This window comes from Lonchura striata, chromosome 4 (genome assembly GCF_046129695.1).
Source record: "Lonchura striata isolate bLonStr1 chromosome 4, bLonStr1.mat, whole genome shotgun sequence".
In the NCBI taxonomy this organism is placed as follows: Eukaryota; Metazoa; Chordata; class Aves; order Passeriformes; family Estrildidae; genus Lonchura; species Lonchura striata.
Window position 1 is genome coordinate 7676086 of NC_134606.1, and position 21779 is coordinate 7697864.

Consider the following 21779-nt stretch of genomic DNA (forward strand, 5'->3'; position numbering starts at 1 on the left):
CTGGTGGGACACTCCAGAGAGATGGTTTTCTTCTGGCCTTACAATCACAGGATTACAAAGGTTGAAAAAGCCTTACAAAAACAAGCTCATTAAGGCTGGAAGAGTCCTCCAAGATCAAGTTAATCATGGTTGTCCATGATTAACGAGGCACTGCTAAGTCCATTGCTAAACCATGTCACCAGGTACAACATCTGGTAAAACAGATGGCAGAAGCAGCAAACAAAAACTTGCTTGGTGGGTTTCTTTGATCAGCTTAAAACACTAAAGCAACTATCTAAGTGCAGCAATGGTTTTGGAGAAACTTTCAGAGCACACAGTAACAGGTGGTGTTTGGTTTTGATTTTTTAAAATAAAGATACACTCCAGCCTTGCTATGCATTAAGGGATTTATTTTGAAAATTCCATTCCTGTTGCCTAGCCTTACTGTGTTATATTTTGTACAAACTCGCAGATCTTCTGTGTGGCATCTGCATGAACATCCACATTCCTGCAGGAAAGTCTGCTCTGCTGGCACCTCTCCTTTCCCACACACTGCTATGAAAAAGAGAACTGTGTTCTTGAACCAAGGTCGTGCTTGAAATACAGCAGAGGTTCAAAACATGCACAAACTCCCCTCCCTTCAGCCTGGCTCTGACCAGCTAGACCAGCATGTTTACCTGAACACACCCAAGCAAGGCAAACAGGACAGTTACAGCCTGGAAGCCACACTGTGCTTTTAGCACCACACTAGCTACAAATTGAATTCAGTTTATCCAGTGGAACTATCTCCTGGGACACAGCTCAGAGATTACAGCTGCACTGCATCTTTCTGTCCTTGTCAGCAACAAAAGTCCTTCAGAGAAGCAGTTTCACACCATGGTGGGAGTTTAAGGGGAGGAGATATCCTCAGATGTGACCTCAAAGGAGTTTTAGAAACAAAATAAACTACACACAACCCGTGGCATTTCAGAACTGGCTGTGAAGGATGGTTTCCACAAGCACAGATAATGTATCATCTATAAGGAGATTCTCCCAGTGGAAGCATGCCAACAGAAGATACTTGTTATTTCTAGGAAGAAATTGAAATCTGTCTGCTGAAGTTCAGGGTATATTTTGGTTTAATTATAAACTAAGCACAGATTTATGCAGAGATTTAATTAAGTTGTGTAAAATTAAAAGGAAAAACTGGGGGTGGAGTGCCAGACTTCTGCTTCGCTTACCTCAGTTGCAAACTGTGCCAGACAGCCTTGGGTAGGTAAACAAGTGCATGGACAGGCAGCATTCCAGTTTTGACTGCTCTATTTAGTCTAATGAGGTTACTAATTAGAACACAGGATGATTTTACACCCAGTGGCAGCACTACATGCTATGACTTTAGCAGACCTCAAACTTCATCTGCTGTTTCATTCCTTCCCTTGAGGTACCATAGCTTGTTCAAGCACACAGAATCTGGATTAGGAAATAAATCTGCCCAAAATTCAACTGCCACAGGCAGATTGGTTATGCTATGTCTAGTCTAATGCCTTCAACCAAGAAATACAAAGATCTTTTAAGGACTGCTGAATTGCAAAATCCTATGGATGTATACCTAAAGCCGTTGCAGGCCCTGTCTATCATAGGCAAAAGCTCTTCATACTCAAAATACTTCAATAAATACTTAAGATGAGTTTAAGTATTTCTTAACAGCCTATTACTCTCACCTAGCAGTTCCATCTCCAGCAGGACCCCTTTCCATGGCAGAATGGGTGCTGGGACTTCAGCTTCTCCCTCCCACTATGTTACAATGCATTAACACCGAGGGGCTGGACAAAACCAGAATTGCAATCCGCCTTCAAGAGTCTAATTTTAATCTCTGAAGACTCCTCTTTTCCCCTTTTAGCAAGGACTAAAATCCAAAATCACTACCCAAACCAAGCAAACACCCTAAAACAAACAAGAAAGAACTAATGAACCCAGATATTCCTTTTATAATCAAACTGACAACACAACTGCAAAAACAGACTAACAAGGATTTTTAAAGTTCAAGTCTTTAATTCTTCTGCTTAAAGGCAAATTGCCAAAAATGTAACACATTCCCTTTATTTACAAGCACCATAAATCGCAAGGAAACATGCACACTGGAACAACAAGGTTCTAAATATTACCTCTTAGAAAAGTGCTGTACAGATGTGTCCCTCGTACACATATGCTCCGTGCTCTGTGGTGTGTGACTGATACACCCTTGTGTTAGGCTGAGCATGCCTGGAAATAACATTTTGGGAGGGAGAGTAGTTTCTGAGGAAGCAGCTGGCTTCAAAATCAGCAGCACAATGGGCTCTTGGCCCTGGGTACTGCCAGCCCTATAGCAAGGGAAAGTAAAACCAAATTCCTGCAGAGACAACTCCCAGCTCTAGCAGCCACTGGTATCCCAGTACATGCTACACAAGGATTGTAAAATTCTTGTAACTGGCACGTGAATTTAGTCCAAACCATGGTAGCCACAGCTATCACTTCAAACTTCTGCACACAGTGTTAACAGAATAAAAAAAAAAAGGAGAGCCTGTCCCAACACCATCACAACCCTTACCCTGGACAAGAGCAGCTCCACACCTGCAAATACTGCTATTCATCCCCAATAGTTGTAGGAACAACAGGCACTGAATGCATCCTCTCCTATTCTTTAACTGTAGACTGGCTCTTTGGGTCAGGCTGCAACACACATAAACACAAAATCCAGGTATTTAAGCTGTGCTTCTGTTCTAACAGTCACTCAACCCCTTCAAGAAAAGGATCTGATTTTGATAAACCATACACCTTTCCTTTCTCTTCTCTCACCTGGCTTAGGCAAATGCCACCTTAATACATCTCAGAGAACAATAAATAGGCCAAATGGGTGATCACCCAACCCAAAAATTATGAATAGCTTGTCTTGAATGACTGGAGGAAGGCTGAAATTATGTACATTCTTTTGAAGCAGTTCTTCAGGCTGCATATCCAATTCTGGTCCAGTGGAGCAGAGGAGGTTCCTTGATTGGAGGGGTTGGATTTCAGTCTGACTTGACACTGGACCATTCACTGGTAAAACATCAGCACACCCTGAGGAATGAGACTTCCAGAGGGAATGGCAGAATCCATCACCTGAAGCAGCCTTTGAAAAATAATGCACATGTCACCTGCCAACGCAGGCACAGCAGAAATGTCCTCACAAAAGCTTTAAGGAACATCCATTGTCATTGCAGCACAGGTTCACGAAATCTGGAGTTTTACATTTGAGGCACAGCTTGCAGAAAACAATCTATCCTTATAAAGATCTGGAGAAACCTAAACAAAAAAGCAGGTAACAGCATTTTATAAACGTGCTATATCCAGCCCTTAGCAACAAAATATTTCCCTCCTTTCCTCTTTTAAGCTGTAGTGTTACAGTAGCAGTAAATGGAAGAGAGCACTGCACATGGTGAGCTTATAGCACAGTATAAAGGAGAAACTCATACTGTCCATACTAAAGGAAGTATTACAGCTAGTATGAACATTTTGAGAACATAAATTACTAAAAAAATACAGTACTAGATACCCTACATTCATAAAGTATTTGTCAGAGACAAGGAAGCAGTTGAGCCTATTTTTCCCAACCCCTTGCATCGTTTTCATCTAAATGACATTATTAATTCATAAAACATGCTTTTATCTTGATTCTAATTAACAAATTTCTGACACATCTTAAGTATCCTATTGACTAAGGTTTTTCCTTAGAAATCAACCAGACAATTTCTGTCTTAAACAGGAATAAATGTGAATGTTTATTTTAGCAAAAGGGAAGGTAGTGTGGAATTCTACCATGTAAACCACTATCTGGTTTTCAAGCAAGATTAAACTTCCACAGATAAAGTTCCTGACACTTGAGAGTTAGAGCTCATCATGCCAAAAAGCCAAGGCAATGCTTCTCTAAATACTGATCTTTCCATCCCAGAAAGCCAATGTGTTGCTCCACAGAGAAAGTATTCACTTTATACATTCTACATCTAGCAGAGCCCTTTTTTCAATTACAATATTTGATTACAAACCCACTCCTTATATACACTCCTTAATACAGCCTTATTTACAACAAAGACCACTGCAAAAAAAAAGATAAATATCAACTATGTGGGAACCAGAAAGACTCTTAACTGTGATGTAGAGAGGCTTCTTTTACCTGAATAATTTCACCTTATATTGATTGCACGTATGCTGACTGCAAATCTCTTTCTCTTCCAGTCCAGATCCTACATGACAGCAGCAGTTTTCCAAGACTTGATCTGATCTCAGACTACATCCTATTCTTCAAGTCTTTTTCTGCCACAGGAGAAATTATTTCTTCAATACTTCTATATACAAAGAGAGACTAGATATTTTCAAATATTGAATTAGCACATTAGAAAAGTGAAAGCATGTTAAATCTTATTCATGCTCAAAAAATTTAAATCAAAAATCAATAAAGTCAAAAGAAAAATGTCATCAGCATAATTTTTTAAAAGCTCTAGCTGCCTTTTTCTCACATTGCTATAATCCAAAATCTAAGTGTAAAACTAATTTTGGCCACGTTCTTAATGAGTTTTATAAGACAAAATTTTCAAAGATCACTGATTAATAGACATTTATAACCATGTTTAATAGCCTGCATCAAATGTAGATCAAAGACAATCTAATTACACAAAGACTAGCTTCTAACAAAATCTGTTTAACCCAGATTACCACCCATCCTATTAATGCATCACAGGAACCTACAGTCCAAGAGAAAATTTTCACTAAAATCTACTGCTGCAATTGCCAAGTTGTTACTTCTTCACAGAAATATTAAGAGACAGAAAAGGTGCTATTGAAATACTTAAAAAAATTGGCACTTGTCATTTGAGAGATAAAAAAAAACATTTTCGGGCTGACAGGTAACAATTTCAATTTAGCAAATGGAAGCATTATGTCTTTTAATTAAGGTGCTGTATTAAGTGCAAGAGAATGGGATAAAACACTAACAAAATAAAAGAAAAAAGGATCTACCTGAACAGTTGCATTCTGTAGAATGATACTGTGGGTAGGCGACTGAAACAGCACAGATCAAGTAAGCAGTCAGCAGGAACTCACCTTGGGATTTAGATTTTTTTCCTCAGTATTGTATCTTCAGCATTTGCACTTTCCAATCCTCTGTCAGGGTATTCTGACTGATACCCATCTGATAAACTGCTACAAAGTTTAAGCCTACAAATAAAGAAACAAAAAAACAACGATTAATTTTCTTTATTGTGGTAACTTTAATAACTAAATACAATAACAATCCATTTATGTGGTAACTCAAAATGTCTCTCAGACATTTTTAGAGGTTCCAGGCCTTAGTCAGAAGCATTTTAGACCCTGGCAGACAGCTGAAAAACAGCTGTGATTTTGAATTTGAGCCATAGAATGAATTGCCAACTTTGGAGGTGGAACAAGCAATCACAAAAGGTTAGATAGTATAGTAAAAGTAGTTACAAAGTAGAGGGGAAATTTTTTTAGTATTGTACAGGGGGGTTTTAATACTTGTACAGGGGGGTTTTTACCTTATACATGGGGGTCAAAAGTTCTAAGATGGAGGAAAGTGGGCTGATCCTGTCCTTCCTCCTTCTTTTTCCTTACCTCCATGTTCTTGGTGATGTTAGCACTCACAGATTGGTTTAGAGTAGAAAAGCACTTTGTAATATATGTAGTAGGTATTGGGGAAAACTATAAACATGTAATATGTAATATATCATATAAAAAACAGCAGCAGCCCTAGGCGGGGGGAGAGACGAAGAAGACAGCAGACAGAGAGGATGTCAGTGTGTGTGTGCCTCTACCCAGGCCACTGATCAAATAGCTGCAGTCCAAGAACATAATCTGTTAGATAACTAACAATAAACTGCCTTGAGACCGAACAGCTAAAGCCTGTGGAGTTTTTCTTTGGAAGCACGGGTTGGAGGAGGAATTTCACCACCATATGAGACCCCAGAGCAAGGCTGGGGTTCTCACACATTTATATTAACACAGCTTGTAACATGAAAACATAAGGCCAGAATTTACCACACATATAGATATAAATAAACATATAAATATTGATCAAGACATCCCTAAGATAAATAGTGAAAAACAGCTAATTAAAAAATAAAATCAAATGTTTATAACAAATCCTTAGATTGAATTACAGCAAGAGAGCAACTAAGCAACTAAAATAACATACAAAAATGCCTCTCAAACCCAGCTGATGAGCTGCATTTGATACCTCTCCAGCCTGAAGTCTGTATCTCTCCAAGTCTTGCTGTCAGGCAGAAAGAAGCTGGATTTCTTCTGTTTTGGATGGTTCCATCCTGAAGCACAACTGGGTGGAATTGAGTCACTGCATAAAAACAAACAACTATCAGAGGGGTCACTAGAAAACAACTTAATCTCTAGGGAGACAGACAGAGGAAGCTTCCAGCTTTTAGACTGAGCAAGTGAGAGGCAAACTTCCAATTCTTTCAACAAGTCAGAGTGTGAAAGGCACTCATCATTTTGCATCATTACCTGGGATGGCAGAGGCAGCAGAAAGCAAAAGAAGGAGATTCAGACTGGAAAAAGCCAAGTAAGCTCAAAGAACAGAAACAACAACCAAACATACCACATGCTGGAGGAAATGTAAGAAGGCAAACAAAAAAAGTAGTAGTAACCAGTGAATGAAAAGATGAAAAACAAAAGGAAAGGACACCTTTATAGCATAGGCAGCAAATTGAAATAACAACATAATCACTGGGGAATTTACCTTGTTATCCCCATACTTTGCTGTACTGTCATTACTTCATCTTTTTCACCAAAGGCTTCCCACTTTGAGCACTTTGAAAAAGCATCCTGATGTCCTGAGTCAGTAAGGCTGGAAAGGAAATGGAAATTTCTGAATCCATGCACTATGGTAACACAGTTCCTCTTAATTTTTCAGAAGGAGGCTAAGCAGAGAGAAGAAACCATACCTACATGAACGTTTTTACCAAGGTTAGTGTGAAATGTCTACTAAACTACCAAAATCTTTAGTGTTGCCTAAATCTACACTCAAATTACAACCTGTGCTGTGTGTTCTCATACTTTGCAACAGAGCACTGTAAATATTTGCTCTCATACAGCACAATTATTCTGACAGGATTACCTTCCTCATCAAATTGCACACACTCAGATAAAATTAAAGCTATTAACCAAGGGAGGAGAAAATACCAGTCATATACCAAAAACCAGTTCATAGTATCAATGAATTCCCACATGGAGAATCATTTCATACCTCTCCAGTGTGCGGCACATCTGCAGATAATGGTTTTTGCTCTCTGAAACCACAGAGGAGTCAGAATTGTTTCTTCTTCTGCGTTTCCATACTGGAGAAGAATTGGGAGAACAGGAACTACAAAAACAGATTTTACACACGTAACATTTTGTATCTATGTTTAAATGCTTATCAGTGTTCTGCTAACTAACAGCATATGCTGCTGAGGAAGTTTCCTTTTGGGGTGTGATTCTTCAGTCACTCAGAGGAACACAGAGCAAATTGCTCACAGTTTAGAAGCAAAACCATTTTGAGCTTCACACACATCCCCCCCGGACAAGATATTTCACTCAACAGGGAAATGCAAGTCACAGTCAGCCTCCCTGCTGTGCTGTAGACAGGCACAACACTATGAAGGATGGGGACTGAAAGCATCTGAAATAGCTTCTCTACTTTCATGACATTCCAGCAAGGGTTAAAGAAGCGTCAGGATTCTGCTGTATAAACAGAGAAGCTGAAAAAACATTGCATTTTCTTTCTGTTAAACCAAGTAATTCAGCAATGCTGGTAATTTTTCCATACTCAGAGCTCTGTACCACTGGGGGATTACATTCAACAGCAAAAGTGTCAAACTCCAAAGCTGAGTAGTAACTGCCCTTCCACACTAAACATTTCCTACAAAAACCTGATGGCACTGACATGTGCTGAACTATTTTCCTAAGTTAAGCACAGAAGTTTGCTCTCATACCTCTCAGGTCTCTGGGCAGCCTGTCTGCATTCATCTCCACACTCACTTCTTGTCTGCTTTTCATCAAACTCAAAGAAGCCAGGAACATCCTCATTTTTGCAGAACCATTCCTGGGGACTACCTGAAGGTTCAGTACTACTAAACACAGCAGAAAAAAAACACAAAAAACAAAAAACAAAAAACTTTAAAAAACTATCCATCTGCCTTACTGCTCCAAATAGAAAACTGTTAAGCTGCAGTAAGAATTAACAATTCATCTGACACCCAAATGGTATAAAAAGTGCCACTTCCATCACAAGTCAATTACAATAGAGGTAAAACTATTTACACAGTGCAGAAACACAGCTCAGAGAATTCCATTCACTCTACTCCTCCAATTTACTAGTCCAAAACTTGTGAAATGTGAGGTGGCATTAAGTAGCAGAGCCACTCTTAATACAGAAATCCAGAACTGTGAAAAGATGAAAATATTTTTTTATTGAACTCAATTTACTAGTCCAAAAATGTGTAAAATACGAGGTGGCAGAAGTAGCAGGACCAGCCTTGTGACAGAAGTTCAAACATTAGAGAAGATAAAAGTATTTCCTTCTTGAACAAAATTGCCACCATCCTGCAGAGAGAACAAAAACCTCTCTCTCATCTTCTTAAATAGCTCAAATTCTCTCACATATTATCAGTGTAGGAGACATGTGGCTCCATTGACTTCAGGAGAAGGAAAGACAGAAATTTATCCAAGTCAAGGAACAGTAATTGCCAAATTTTTGCCCATCTCACGCCTACCAGAAAAGTAATGTTACCTTGTGCCCACCAGTGTAAATACAAAGGGGAAGGGAGTGTACTACTGCAGGCACACCAAATGCCTTTCTCCCCATAACACCTGACTGCAGATTAATTTAGACTAAATAACTGCAATATCTTGAAAACTAACAGAATTCAAATGGAAAACAAGGCATACAAGAAGGCTTCCATTGCTGAGTCTGACATCTTTTCCCCCAGTCCGCAATGCCCTAAAGGAACTACAGAGCCCTCCTTTGATTCCTTAAACCCTGACTTAATTCACCCAGGTAACATACACAGGCTGCAGGTCCCAGGTTTCTTCAGCAGGAGGATCCCAGGCATGCAGTGCTATCTTCCACAGCTTGATCTGCTGGTCCCAGGACCTACGGCTGTACTTCTTAAGCTTGTTGGGAGTTGTAGGGTGAACTCCTGGAAGTCGCTGGCTCCTGCAAACACACAGTGACATTTGTTAGTTCACAGCATAAGGAGTGTTTCCCTTAATAAGAATCCTTAGTCCATCAGGTCACACAAGCATCAGTGGTCTAATAAAGAAAATGTTAGTATTTTTAAACACTTACTGAAATGTGTCTATCATAAGATGGTACCAAAACTAAATCAAAAAAGCAACAACTAACCATAATGTGCTGAGTCAGACTGGAGGCCCATCCAGTCAAGCACTCTTGACAGCTGCTAAAAGCACAGCCCTCCTGCCCATGAACAAAGATGAAACAGAAGCGTAACTCATACTGCTTCAATATTATCCTAACCTCCAGCTCCTTCTATTCACTTTGCCTCAGTCAAGTGCAGCTTCTTTGATTTGGTATTGTACTCAGTCTGTCAAGGATGGAGTTACCTTCCCCCCCAGCAGTCCCTGTAGGGCTGTGTTTTGCACTAACTGCTAAAACAGTGCTGATAGACACACTGCCTTTTGGGTAGTATTGAACAGTGCTGGCCAGGCTTCAAGGCCTTCTTTCCCCACCCACAGACACTAAGGTGAGAGGGAAAAGTGCTGGGGCAGCTGACTCCAATTGCCCAGAGCTATCACACATCACATCATGTCACATTCAGCAGTAAAAACCACAGGAAGAATTTCAAGAGAACTAAGGTTGTGTGCTATTCTACACACACACACACTAGGAACAACTAAGAGTTCATGTGGAAATCTGCAACACAGGGCAGCTTACTTTGGGACTTCTTTAATGTATCTGTCATATGCGAGGGTATTCTTGCCAAAATTGATCTGTTTTTGTCTTCTCCTCAGGACCACCTCATCCGTTTCCCTTTCAGCTGGATTGGCAGAGTTGCTTGAAACAGAACTTGAAAACAAAAATAAAAACTAAGTTGAAAAGAACCTTAATAGCTTTTTATGAAGTCACAGAAGCAAATATTCTAGAACTGCCATGTTTTCTTAATGATCAACTGTGTCTAAACTCTTATCTCACTAGTTCACACAAATGAAAGCTGTGCTAATCAAATCTCAATCTTAAATAATCACACAAGTAGCTTTTGAGATAAAGCTTTTCAATGATACTCCCTCCTTCAGCTTTCCCTCATGCTTGATAGGAAACAGCCTATCTGGGTTTTCAAATCTGCTTTATATCATGAGAACTAGTCAGAGATCATCACATGGTTGTTGCTAAAACCAATGCAACAAGAAGCAGTAATAGTTCAATACCTACCTGGTCATTTTGTTATTTGATGCTCTCATTGCCTTGCCTTCTTCAGTTCTACCTTCCCAGCTGGGGCAACTGGAAAGAGGCCTAGAATGTTCTGATGTTGTCGAGCTAGAAAATAAAGGGAATTCAACAGAAATATTTGCTGCTTGTAACACATTTAATCAACAGAAACATCAAAAATGGACAAAACCAGCTCCACAACAGTAAAACCATGGGCATGTTCCTTCCCTATTTCAGCTCTTACTCACTTTCAGCCTGCCCTCTTCTGTCATTTTATTGCCTCAACCTTTAACAAGTCAGAAGCAGATTTAGCTGATAGTCTAACTTTCTTTAAATGGTTTCACATCAACAGATGAAATTGCCATGAAAGCTGACAATGTCATTTTAACTCACTAAAAAGATTCCACTATGAAATGGAACACGTCCACTCAGCAAAGAAAAACACAAAACCCTGCTGGCACATCCACCAAAGTCTCACACTCTTGCCCTACGCTTAGGATTTTTTATGACCACATCAAAGACACAGAAAAACTTCTGAATACCAGGCCTTTCCTAAGCTCTTCAAAACATTCATTCATTAATGAAGCAATATTAAGCATGCTATCAAAAATTAAAATCACCTTCATACAGTGGAAAACTTAGATACGTACAAATTACGTTAAATAATATTTTCATGTCCCCTTAGTAAAACATTTCCTCTTACATTCTGTTCAGTTTTCTGCACTCACCACTTTTCACCCTTGCTATCAGACTCTAAGTCTCAACCACTCTCAACCACTTCTTCCACCTTGGGTCTTTAGTCTAGAACACCCAAAAGCCAAGCAAAATATTCATAGAATTACCCAAGTATAAAATTCTATCTCGTCTCAAATTGTCCTCAGGAATATACTACAGGGAAAAAATAGGTGCTCACTAAAAACTGCAGTATAGCTGAATACACCACATGGACTGAGAAGATACAAAGATGGTCTGCCCACATTTACACATAAAGATGCAAAAGCAAAATGTAAGAATAACAACAAATGACTTTCATTGGAAATTTTATCCTAATACTGAAGACTTCAGCAATAAAGGGCTTAAACTACTGCCTCAGTACATAACCCTTCTCCCTTTCATTCTGAATATTTGCTAATACTGTGGCATGTATTTCAATGAGACAAACTGAGTGGTCTTCTTTAGACATGATGCATGCCTAAAGAACTCTGTGCTACTCTATGAGAAGAAAACACTCAACCTGAACATGTTTAAGCTTTTCTTGGAGTCCTAAAGAAGAGCTCAGCAAAGTGGAGACTTAAAAAAAAAATTTACACTTACTCCTTACCTCTCCATCAAGTGGTCTGAATGGCCACACTGATATTCCTCAAACACCAGGTAATCTGAATCATTGCAGCTTCTACGTTCCTGCTCTTGATGCCAGCAGTGTGGATGTTGCATAGAACTAGAAAACAAGAATTTTCATCTGAAATCAAGTCACTGGTAGTCACTGAACATGGCCTATAAAAATCAAAGATGGACAATTTGATTTGGCATACAGATATGTGATTCCTACCAACTTACACAGGCAACACATACTCAACAAAGGTACTAGTGCAATTGCTGAGGACGTATCTTTAATAAATGTATTTAAGACATAAGATTTTCAAATGAACAACTAATATTTTGATAACACAAAATTTACTTTTTTTGCAAACAAAATGGTGGGGAACAAAACCTAATTGAGGACTCCCACCAGTGTTTATGGACTTGTGGGCATTTCCATCTTCTGTCAGCAGTGACATTTATTTACTGCCCCATCCAGTAGTAAATTCACAGACAAGGCAAGTCCAGAAACTACACTTCAACACAATGGCTAGGCAGGAGTAGGTCAAATGTTTGTGTGGAAACACTTGTACACAGGACATTCTTGACCAGAAGCAGCTGCTCCTCACAAGGAGGCTTGGGACAGGGAGCTGCCTCTAGTGCTCACAACACACTGGTGGGCCAGCCAGGGATTGCTTAAGGGTTGAGTTCTCTACATTCTCCTCCTCGGTTCTGGTGGCTTTGACATTTTAAATGACAGCTTACTAAACAAAACACAGCCATAGCATCTACCAACACCAGACCTGGCTTCTGGGCTAAGGAGGGCAGCTGCAGATGCACTTGCCCAATAGAACCATCTGGCACTGCTGCCTCTGCACTGTAAGTACACAGTGTTTCTGTATGTGTGAGTTATAAACAATAAGTAGAGTTATTTGCTTTTGCATTTTTTATTAACACTTGTTTTGCAAGTTATTACTGATCACAAAAGTCCTGCTGTAATACGATTTCTAATTAACTGCTTTTGATATGGTATAATCTGTCAGTTTATATATGCATTGTATAGCTTTTATAAACAGTAGTGTAATATATACTATTTTAGACCATATCATAACAGAGACTGTTAAATGCTGAAGTGATTTTTCATGTAACTAACTCAGAAAATGGTCTAAAAAAATTTAGGTGATTTTCCACATTTGGAGAATCTCTTATCTAAAAGATAAGATAACAGAAACAGAAATCAGAGCACCAAAAGAAGAAAGAATTTATTAAATCTCAATAGCATGGAGTGAAAATACAACAGGATGGAACCACGAGAAAAAATAACATAATTAGTTTAATCTACAAGACGAAGACAAGGCAAAGGTTAAAACAAAGCAAAAGAACATCTAAACTCAAAACAATATTTGAATATGTATAAATGCCTATGAATATGCATGTACCACCTGTAATGTAACAGAATATAGAGAATATGGTTTAAGTCAAAGGTGTGCTTTTGGCAAAGAGTCAAGCACCCCAGTACTGGATTTTATCTCTTTTATGCCTTAATAAATTTTTATACAAATTTTAAATAGTGAGCTGTGTTACTCACACAATTAGATGTTTTATATAGGACATACTATTGCTACATGCCAGTGCTTCCTTGGAAAAAACAAATTTTCAGTCACTGCCCCTGCTGATTTCATAACATCCAGTGTCACCCCTTCCCATCTGGTGGTTGTGAAAAGTATTTGGAGGCTTTTTTTCCCCTTCTTATAGAGATTTCATACACACCTTCTTCCATTTATGCAACCCTCTGCATTCAGGCTGTAGCAGGAAAACCCATCCAAGGAGGACTTACCATGTACACCTTCAGGAGAATTTAAGCCCTATTTGTATTTATTCCCATGTTCTCAGGTAAGACACCGCATACAGATAAGCCAGACTGATTTCCACACATATAATGTTTTACCTGGTAGACATAACTTTAAAATTAAAACCAGAAGTCTTACAAAGAATTGACTGTATTTTTATTGAGCTCTTTAGAGGGTTTTAAGATTAATTGCATGTATTCATTAAACTTCTTTCCCTAAGGGCTATCCAAATAATACTGTTCATTTTAAACAGGCAAGCTATATAGCAAAAAACAGAAACAAAACAAAACAAAACAAAAAAAAACAAACCATTAACCTCAAAAACCACAAATGAGAAATCCTGCAGTATGTCTTTGGAAGAAAATGTCTTGTAATCCATATACGAGCTTGAGTATTTGTATCACTACTCCTTTAACAGCTCAAAGTCCACAAATATTACTTTAAAAATGGCACTGAGGACCTCAGTCTTATTGAAATTTGTCCTAAATGGGATGGTGCTAAGCAGCAGTCCAGCAAGTTTTACAGTATCAGAGAAAGATTTGATATGGAAGGGACCTTAAAGATCATCCAGTTCCAACCCTCTGCCAAGGGAGGGGACACCTTCCACTAGAACTGGCTGCTCAAAGTCTTCTTCAATCCCTTTAGCATTTCCAAGAATGTGGCAGCCACAACTACTCTGGTCAATTTAGTCCAGTTTACGCAGACACAATAAAAATACTCATATTGAAGACATCCCATGATAATTTGGTATCTTGGTTTCAAGCGACACCAAAACTCATGGTAGAAAAACTGTACTCATATCGTGGATTAAAAATATCTCCTGCTTGGAAAAAAATTGTCTTTTTTGGGTTACAAATTATGTTAACCTAAAAAAAAACAGGTAACATATTTTCCTAATATACACTGGAATACTATGAATGATAGAAATAAATAATATAGCCATGACCCATGTTTTGAGAAAGACCTGTTGAGCTGCAGCACGCTGGGAAGTTTGGGCTACACCAATTCTTTCCACAAGACAAAGCTTGAAAGGGACTCATCATTTTCCATCATTACCTCGGATGGCAGAGACAGCAGAAAGCAAAAGAAGGAGATTCAGACTGGAAAAAGCCAAGTAAGCTCAAAGAACAGAAACAACAACCAAACATACCACATGCTGGAGGAAATGTAAGAAGGCAAACAAAAAAAAAATAGTAGTAGTAACCAGTGAATGAAAAGATGAAAAACAAAAGGAAAGGACACCTTTACAGCATAGGCAGCAAATTGAAATAACAACATAATCACTGGGATATTTACCTTATTATCCCCACACTTTGCTGTACTGTCATTACTTCATCTTTTTCACCAAAGGCTTCCCACTCTGAGCACTTTGAAAAAGCATCCTGATGTCCTGAGTCAGTAAGGCTGGAAAGGAAATGGAAATTTCTGAATCCATGCACTATGGTAACACAGTTCCTCTTAATTTTTCAGAAGGAGGCTAAGCAGAGAGAAGAAACCATACCTACATGAACGTTTTTACCAAGGTTAGTGTGAAATGTCTACTAAACTACCAAAATCTTTAGTGTTGCCTAAATCTACACTCAAATTACAACCTGTGCTGTGTGTTCTCATACTTTGCAACAGAGCACTGTAAATATTTGCTCTCATACAGCACAATTATTCTGACAGGATTACCCTTCCTCATCAAATTGCACACACTCAGATAAAATTAAAGCTATTAACCAAGGGAGGAGAAAATACCAGTCATATACCAAAAACCAGTTCATAGTATCAATGAATTCCCACATGGAGAATCATTTCATACCTTTCCAGTGTGCGGCACATCTGCAGATAATGGTTTTTGCTCTCTGAAACCACAGAGGAGTCAGAATTGTTTCTTCTTCTGCGTTTCCATACTGGAGAAGAATTGGGAGAACAGGAACTACAAAAACAGATTTTACACACGTAACATTTTGTATCTATGTTTAAATGCTTATCAGTGTTCTGCTAACTAACAGCATATGCTGCTGAGGAGGTTTCCTTTTGGGGTGTGATTCTTCAGTCACTCAGAGGAACATGAAGCAAATTGCTCACCGTTTAGAAGCAAAACCATTTTGAGCTTCACACACATCCCCCCCGGACAAGATATTTCACTCAACAGGGAAATGCAAGTCACAGTCAGCCTCCCTGCTGTGCTGTAGACAGGCACAACACTATGAAAGATGGGGACTGAAAGCATCTGAAATAGCTTCTCTACTTTCATGACATTCCAGCAAGGGTTAAAGAAGCGTCAGGATTCTGCTGTATAAACAGAGAAGCTGAAAAAACATTGCATTTTCTTTCTGTTAAACCAAGTAATTCAGCAATGCTGGTAATTTTTCCATACTCAGAGCTCTGTACCACTGGGGGATTACATTCAACAGGAAAAGTGTCAAACTCCAAAGCTGAGTAGTAACTGCCCTTCCACACTAAACATTTCCTACAAAAACCTGACGGCACTGACATGTGCTGAACTATTTTCCTAAGTTAAGCACAGAAATATACTCTCATACCTCTCAGGTCTCTGGGCAGCCTGTCTGCATTCATCTCCACACTCACTTCTTGTCTGCTTTTCATCAAACTCAAAGAAGCCAGGAACATCCTCGTCTTTGCAGAACCATTCCTGGGGACTACCTGAAGGTTCAGTACTACTAAACACAGCAGAAAAAAAACCACAAAAAACAAAAACCAAAAAACTTTAAAAAACTATCCATCTGCCTTACTGCTCCAAATAGAAAACTGTTAAGCTGCAACAGGAATTAACACTTCATCTGACACCCAAATGGTATAAAAAGTGCAACGTATACCGCAGGTCAATTACAACAGAAGTAAAACTATTTACACAGTGCAGAAACACAGCTCAGAGAATTCCATTCACTCTTCTTCTCCAAATTAACTCTCCTCTACCAGAAAAGTAATGTTACCTTGTGCCCACCAGTGTAAATACAAAGGGGAAGGGAGTGTAGTACTGCAGGCACACCAAATGCCTTTCTCCCCATAACACCTGACTGCAGATTAACTTAGACTAAATAACTGCAGTATCTTGAAAACTAACAGAATTCAAATGGAAAACAAGGCATAAAAGAAGACTACCACTCCTGAAGTCTGACATCTTTTCCCCCAGTCCGGAATGACCTAAAGGAACTACAGAGCCCTCCTTTGATTCCTTAAACCCTGACTTAATTCACCCAGGCAACATACACAGGCTGCAGGTCCCAGGTTTCTTCAGCAGGAGGATCCCAGGCATGCAGTGCTATCTTCCACAGCTTGATCTGCTGGTCCCAGGACCTACGGCTGTACTTCTTAAACTTGTTGGGAGTTGTAGGGTGAACTCCTGGAAGTCGCTGGCTCCTGCAAACACACAGTGACATTTGTTAGTTCACAGCATAAGGAGTGTTTCCCTTAATAAGAATCCTTAGTCCATCAGGTCACACAAGCATCAGTGGTCTAATAAAGAAAATGTTAGTATTTTTAAACACTTACTGAAATGTGTCTATTATAAGATGGTACCAAAACTAAATCAAAAAAGCAACAACTAACTATAATGTGCTGAGTCAGACTGGAGGCTCATCCAGTCAAGCACTCTTGACAGCTGCTAAAAGCACAGCCCTCCTGCCCATGAACAAAGATGAAACAGAAGCGTAACTCATACTGCTTCAATATTATCCTAACCTCCAGCTCCTTCTATTCACTTTGCCTCAGTCAAGTGCAGCTTCTTTGATTTGGTATTGTACTCAGTCTGTCAAGGATGGAGTTACCTTCCCCCCCAGCAGTCCCTGTAGGGCTGTGTTTTGCACTAACTGCTAAAACAGTGCTGATAAACACACTGCCTTTTGGGTAGTATTGAACAGTGCTGGCCAGGCTTCAAGGCCTTCTTTCCCCACCCACAGACACTAAGGTGAGAGGGAAAAGTGCTGGGACAGCTGACTCCAATTACCCAGAGCTATCACACATCACATCATGTCACACTCAGCAGTAAAAACCACAGGAAGAATTTCAAGAGAACTAAGGTTGTGTGCTATTCTACACACACACACACCAGGAACAACTAAGAGTTCATATGGAAATCTGCAACACAGGGCAGCTTACTTTGGGACTTCTTTAATGTATCTGTCATATGCGAGGGTATTCTTGCCAAAATTGATCTGTTTTTGTCTTCTCCTCAGGACCACCTCATCCGTTTCCCTTTCAGCTGGATTGGCAGAGTTGCTTGAAACAGAACTTGAAAACAAAAATAAAAACTAAGTTGAAAAGGACCTTAATAGCTTTTTAAGAAGTCACAGAAGCAAATATTCTAGAACTGCCCTGTCTTCTTAATGATCAACTGTGACTAAACTCTTACCTCACTAGTTCACACAAATGAAACCTGTGCTAATCAAATCTCAATCTCAAATAATCACACAACTGGCTTCTGAGATAAAGCTTTTCAATGATACTCCCTCCTTCAGCTTTCCCTCATGCCTGATATGAAACAGCTTGTCTGGGTTTTCAAATCTGCTTTATATCATGAGAACTAGTCAGAGATCATCACATGGTTGTTGCTAAAACCAATGCAACAAGAAGCAGTAATAGTTCAATACCTACCTGGTCATTTTGTTATTTGATGCTCTCATTGCCTTGCCTTCTTCAGTTCTACCTTCCCAGCTGGGGCAACTGGAAAGAGGCCTAGAATGTTCTGATGTTGTCGAGCTAGAAAATAATGGGAATTCAACAGAAATATTTGCTGCTTGTAACACATTTAATCAACAGAAACATCAAAAATGGACAAAACCAGCTCCACAACAGTAAAACCATGGTCATGTTCCTTCCCTATTTCAGCTCTTAGTCACCTTCAGCCTGCCCTCTTCTGTCATTTTACTGTCTCAAGAAGCAGATTTAGCTGATAGTCTAACTTTCTCTAAACGGTTTCACATCAACAGATGAAACTGCCATGAAAGCTGACAATGTCATTTTATCACATAACAAGGATTCCACTTTGAAATGGAACACGTCCACTCAGCAAAGAAAAACACAAAACGCTGCTGGCACATCCACTGAAGTCTCACACTCAGGAGTCCTCTGTAATGGACTACAGGGGAAAAAAATAGGTGCTCACTAAAAACTGCAGTACAGCTGAATATATTACATGGACTGTGAAGAGACAAAGATGGTCTGCCCACATTTACACATAAAGATACAAAAGCAAAATGTAAGAATAATAGCAAATGACTTCATTGGGAATTTTATACTAACACTTAAGACTTCAGCAATAAAGGGCTTAAACTACTGCCTCAGTACATAACCCTTCTCCCTTTCATTCTGAATATTTACTAATACCGTTGCATGTATTTCAATGAGACAAACTGAGTGGTCTTCTTTAGACATGATGCATGCCTAAAGAACTCTGTGCTACTCTATGAGAAGAAAACACTCAACCTGAACATGTCTAAGCTTTTCTTGGAGTCCTAAAGAAGAGCTCAGCAAAGTGGAGACTTAAAAAAAAAATTTACACTTACTCCTTACCTCTCCATCAAGTGGTCTGAATGGCCACACTGATATTCCTCAAACACCAGGTAATCTGAATCATTGCAGCTTCTACGTTCCTGCTCTTGATGCCAGCAGTGTGGATGTTGCATAGAACTAGAAAACAAGAATTTTCATCTGAAATCAAGTCACTGGTAGTCACTGAACATGGCCTATAGAAATCAAAGATGGACAATTTGATTTGGCATACGGATATGTGATTCCTACCAACTTACACAGGCAACACATACTCAACAAAGGTACTAGTGCAATTGCTGAGGAAATATCTTTGATCAATGCAATTAAGACATCAAAATTTTCAAATGAACAACTAATATTTTGATAACACAAAATTTACTTTTTTTGCAAACAAAATGGTGGGGAACAAAACCTAATTGAGGACTCCCACCAGTGTTTATGGACTTGTGGGCATTTCCATCCTCTGTCAGCAGTGACATTTATTTACTGCCCCATCCAGTAGTAAATTCACAGACAAGGCAAGTCCAGAAACTACACTTCAACACAATGGCTAGGCAGGAGTAGGTCAAATGTTTGTGTGGAAACACTTGTACACAGGACATTCTTGACCAGAAGCAGCTGCTCCTCACAAGGAGGCTTGGGACAGGGAGCTGCCTCTAGTGCTCACAACACACTGGCGGGCCAGCCAGGGATTGCTTAAGGGTTGAGTTCTCTACATTCTCCTCCTCGGTTCTGGTGGCTTTGACATTTTAAATGACAGCTTACTAAACAAAACACAGCCATAGCATCTACCAACACCAGACCTGACTTCTGGGCTAAGGAGGGCAGCTGCAGATGCAGTGCCACACCTGCCCGACAGAATGATCTGGCACTGCAGCCTCCGTTAGAGTTTTTTGTCTGTGTGAGTAACAGCAAAGACGCTGCTGTGTACAGGGCAGGTCTCTGCTCTTAGCTCAACAAGAGAGAAGAAACCATTTTTGATGTTTTACTCTTGCGTTAGCCGACCATGTTTTCTTTTTCTTCCTCCTCCACCCTGCCTGGCTTTGGGAGTTTCCTGCTCCCAGACGGCTCCAAGTTACCGACACCACACGGCACAAACAGCACAAACAGCTTCCTCAGAATCACAGACAAATGGTCCGCTTCCAAACCCGCTCAGTTTTTGCTAAGGCATTGACGATTAAAACCCTTCCCTAACCACCTTAAACAATTACTCCGTTTAACGACTTAAAACAATTTTTAAACCAGCTTAGGTACACTACAACAAGTGGCGTATGTACGACAATGTTTGTAAATAGAAACGATAACCGTATATTATGTCTTTTAGAAGCATTCCAGGATTTGCTTTGCACTGGCCTGCCACTCCAGCCTGATGCCAAGCCCCAGCGCTCCCAGCCGGGCTGGGGCATCTCGCCGAGCCCACTCGCCCTGCCCGGGGCTGCGGGTCCCGCACTCGCCACCGACAGAGCAGGGCGAAGGAGCCCCGGCTCGGAGGGCGAGGCCGCAGGAGAAGGCGCCGTTTGCCGGAGGAGCACGGGCTGCACAGCCCGCACCTGCCTCCGGAGCCGCCCGGGACGGGCAGCACCGCACCCCGCCCGCCCAGCGCCCCCCGTGCCCCCGCGGCCGCTCCCACCTGCGCGGCCGGCGCGGCCCGCCCGACATGGCTGAGGCGGGGCGGCCCCGGGCCCAGCGGCGGGCGCGGGCCCAGCGGCGGGCGCGGGCCCCCGGGCGGGCGCGGGCCCAGCGGCGGGCGCGGGCCCCCGGGCGGGCGCGGGCCCCCGGGCGGGCGCGGGCCCCCGGGCGGGCGCGGGCCCCCGGGCGGGCGCGGGCCCCCGGGCGGGCGCGGGCCCCCGGGCGGGCGCGGGCCCAGCGGCGGCGCAGGCGCGGCCCGTCCCCCGCGGGGAGCGCAGGCGCGGCCCGGACAGCCCCGGCTCGCTGTGCTGCTGCGGGGGCGCTGCTCGGTCTGGCTAAAGGAAAGAAAAGCGTCCTGCGCCCTTCTGAGGGCTCGGGCCCAGCTTCCCCCACACCCACGGCACCGCTGCCCTCACGCCGTCTCCCTCTGGCTGCATCCCCACTCGCAAATGCAGGGAAAACCCAGCTCCCACATCACGGCGTTACCTCACGCAATAGCCAAGAGTTCGTTTTGGGACAAGTAATTTTTCTCCTAGACGTTAGTGGCCACCACAGTGTACACGCTACAGGAATGTGTCCCACATTTCATACCATTAATGGAATCATAGAACAGTTTGGCTTGAAAAGAACCTTAAAGATAACTTGCTGGAATATTTATATCTCAATTCCTTAAATAGCTCCAAGTCAAGAAAGGCACTCTGAACTTTAGTCTTACTGAGGTTATGCTGGCTGGAATGGTACTTAGCTGCAGGCTAGCTAGTTTCACAAGATCACAGAATGGTTTGTGTTGGAAGGGACCCTGAAGACCATCTCCTCACAACTCCCCTGTCATGGGCAGGGACACCTTCCCCTGGAGCAGGATGCTCAGAGCCCCATCCAGCCTGGCCTTGAACAGGATCCCTTCCAGGGATGGGGCAGCCACAGCTTCTCTGGTCAACCTCTGCCAGTACCTTACCACCCTCATAGTAAAGAATTTCTTCCCCCATCTCTAATCTGAACCTACTCCCTTTCAGTTTAAAGCCATTCCCCCTTGTCCTATCATGCCATGGCCTTGTCAAAAGTCCCTGTCCAGCCCT

At 41.2% G+C, this 21779-nt stretch overlaps 1 protein-coding gene across 7 annotated transcripts; it reads right to left on the bottom strand.

Annotated features, from left to right (window-relative positions):
* Positions 1–374: 374 nt before the first annotated feature.
* Positions 375–20795, bottom strand: LOC110473273 (uncharacterized). 7 transcript variants are annotated; one of them, XM_077782706.1, is made up of 20 exons: positions 20781–20795; positions 20705–20744; positions 19096–19212; positions 18178–18282; positions 17683–17814; positions 16795–16944; positions 16107–16244; positions 15380–15496; positions 14872–14979; positions 11748–11864; positions 10430–10534; positions 9935–10066; positions 9047–9196; positions 7974–8111; positions 7247–7363; positions 6740–6847; positions 6224–6337; positions 5074–5187; positions 4148–4336; positions 375–3279 (listed from the first exon to the last, which is right to left on the bottom strand). In XM_077782706.1, exons 2-18 carry the CDS (start codon positions 20731–20733, stop codon positions 5082–5084), a joined length of 1983 nt encoding a protein of 660 aa, XP_077638832.1. In that variant the 5' UTR covers positions 20734–20744; positions 20781–20795; the 3' UTR covers positions 375–3279; positions 4148–4336; positions 5074–5081. The 7 variants fall into 7 exon arrangements, with proteins under 7 accessions (XP_077638832.1, XP_077638833.1, XP_077638836.1 ...); XM_077782707.1 differs by lacking the exon at positions 20781–20795 and having other exon boundaries at positions 375–2667; positions 2794–3279; positions 20705–20775; XM_077782710.1 differs by lacking the exon at positions 20781–20795 and having other exon boundaries at positions 16107–16241; positions 20705–20775.
* Positions 20796–21779: the final 984 nt, after the last annotated feature.

Excerpts from the sequence above, each read along its gene's own strand:
- LOC110473273 (XM_077782706.1), bottom strand. The coding sequence starts at position 20,733 with ATGTCGGGCGGGCCGCGCCGGCCGCGCAG. Across the intron at positions 7,364-7,973 it reads GCTGCCCAGAGACCTGAGAG|TTCCTGTTCTCCCAATTCTT; the intron begins GTATGAGAGCAA and ends CTGTTTTTGTAG. Across the intron at positions 6,338-6,739 it reads CAAAGTATGGGGATAACAAG|TGACTCAATTCCACCCAGTT; the intron begins GTAAATTCCCCA and ends GTTTTTATGCAG.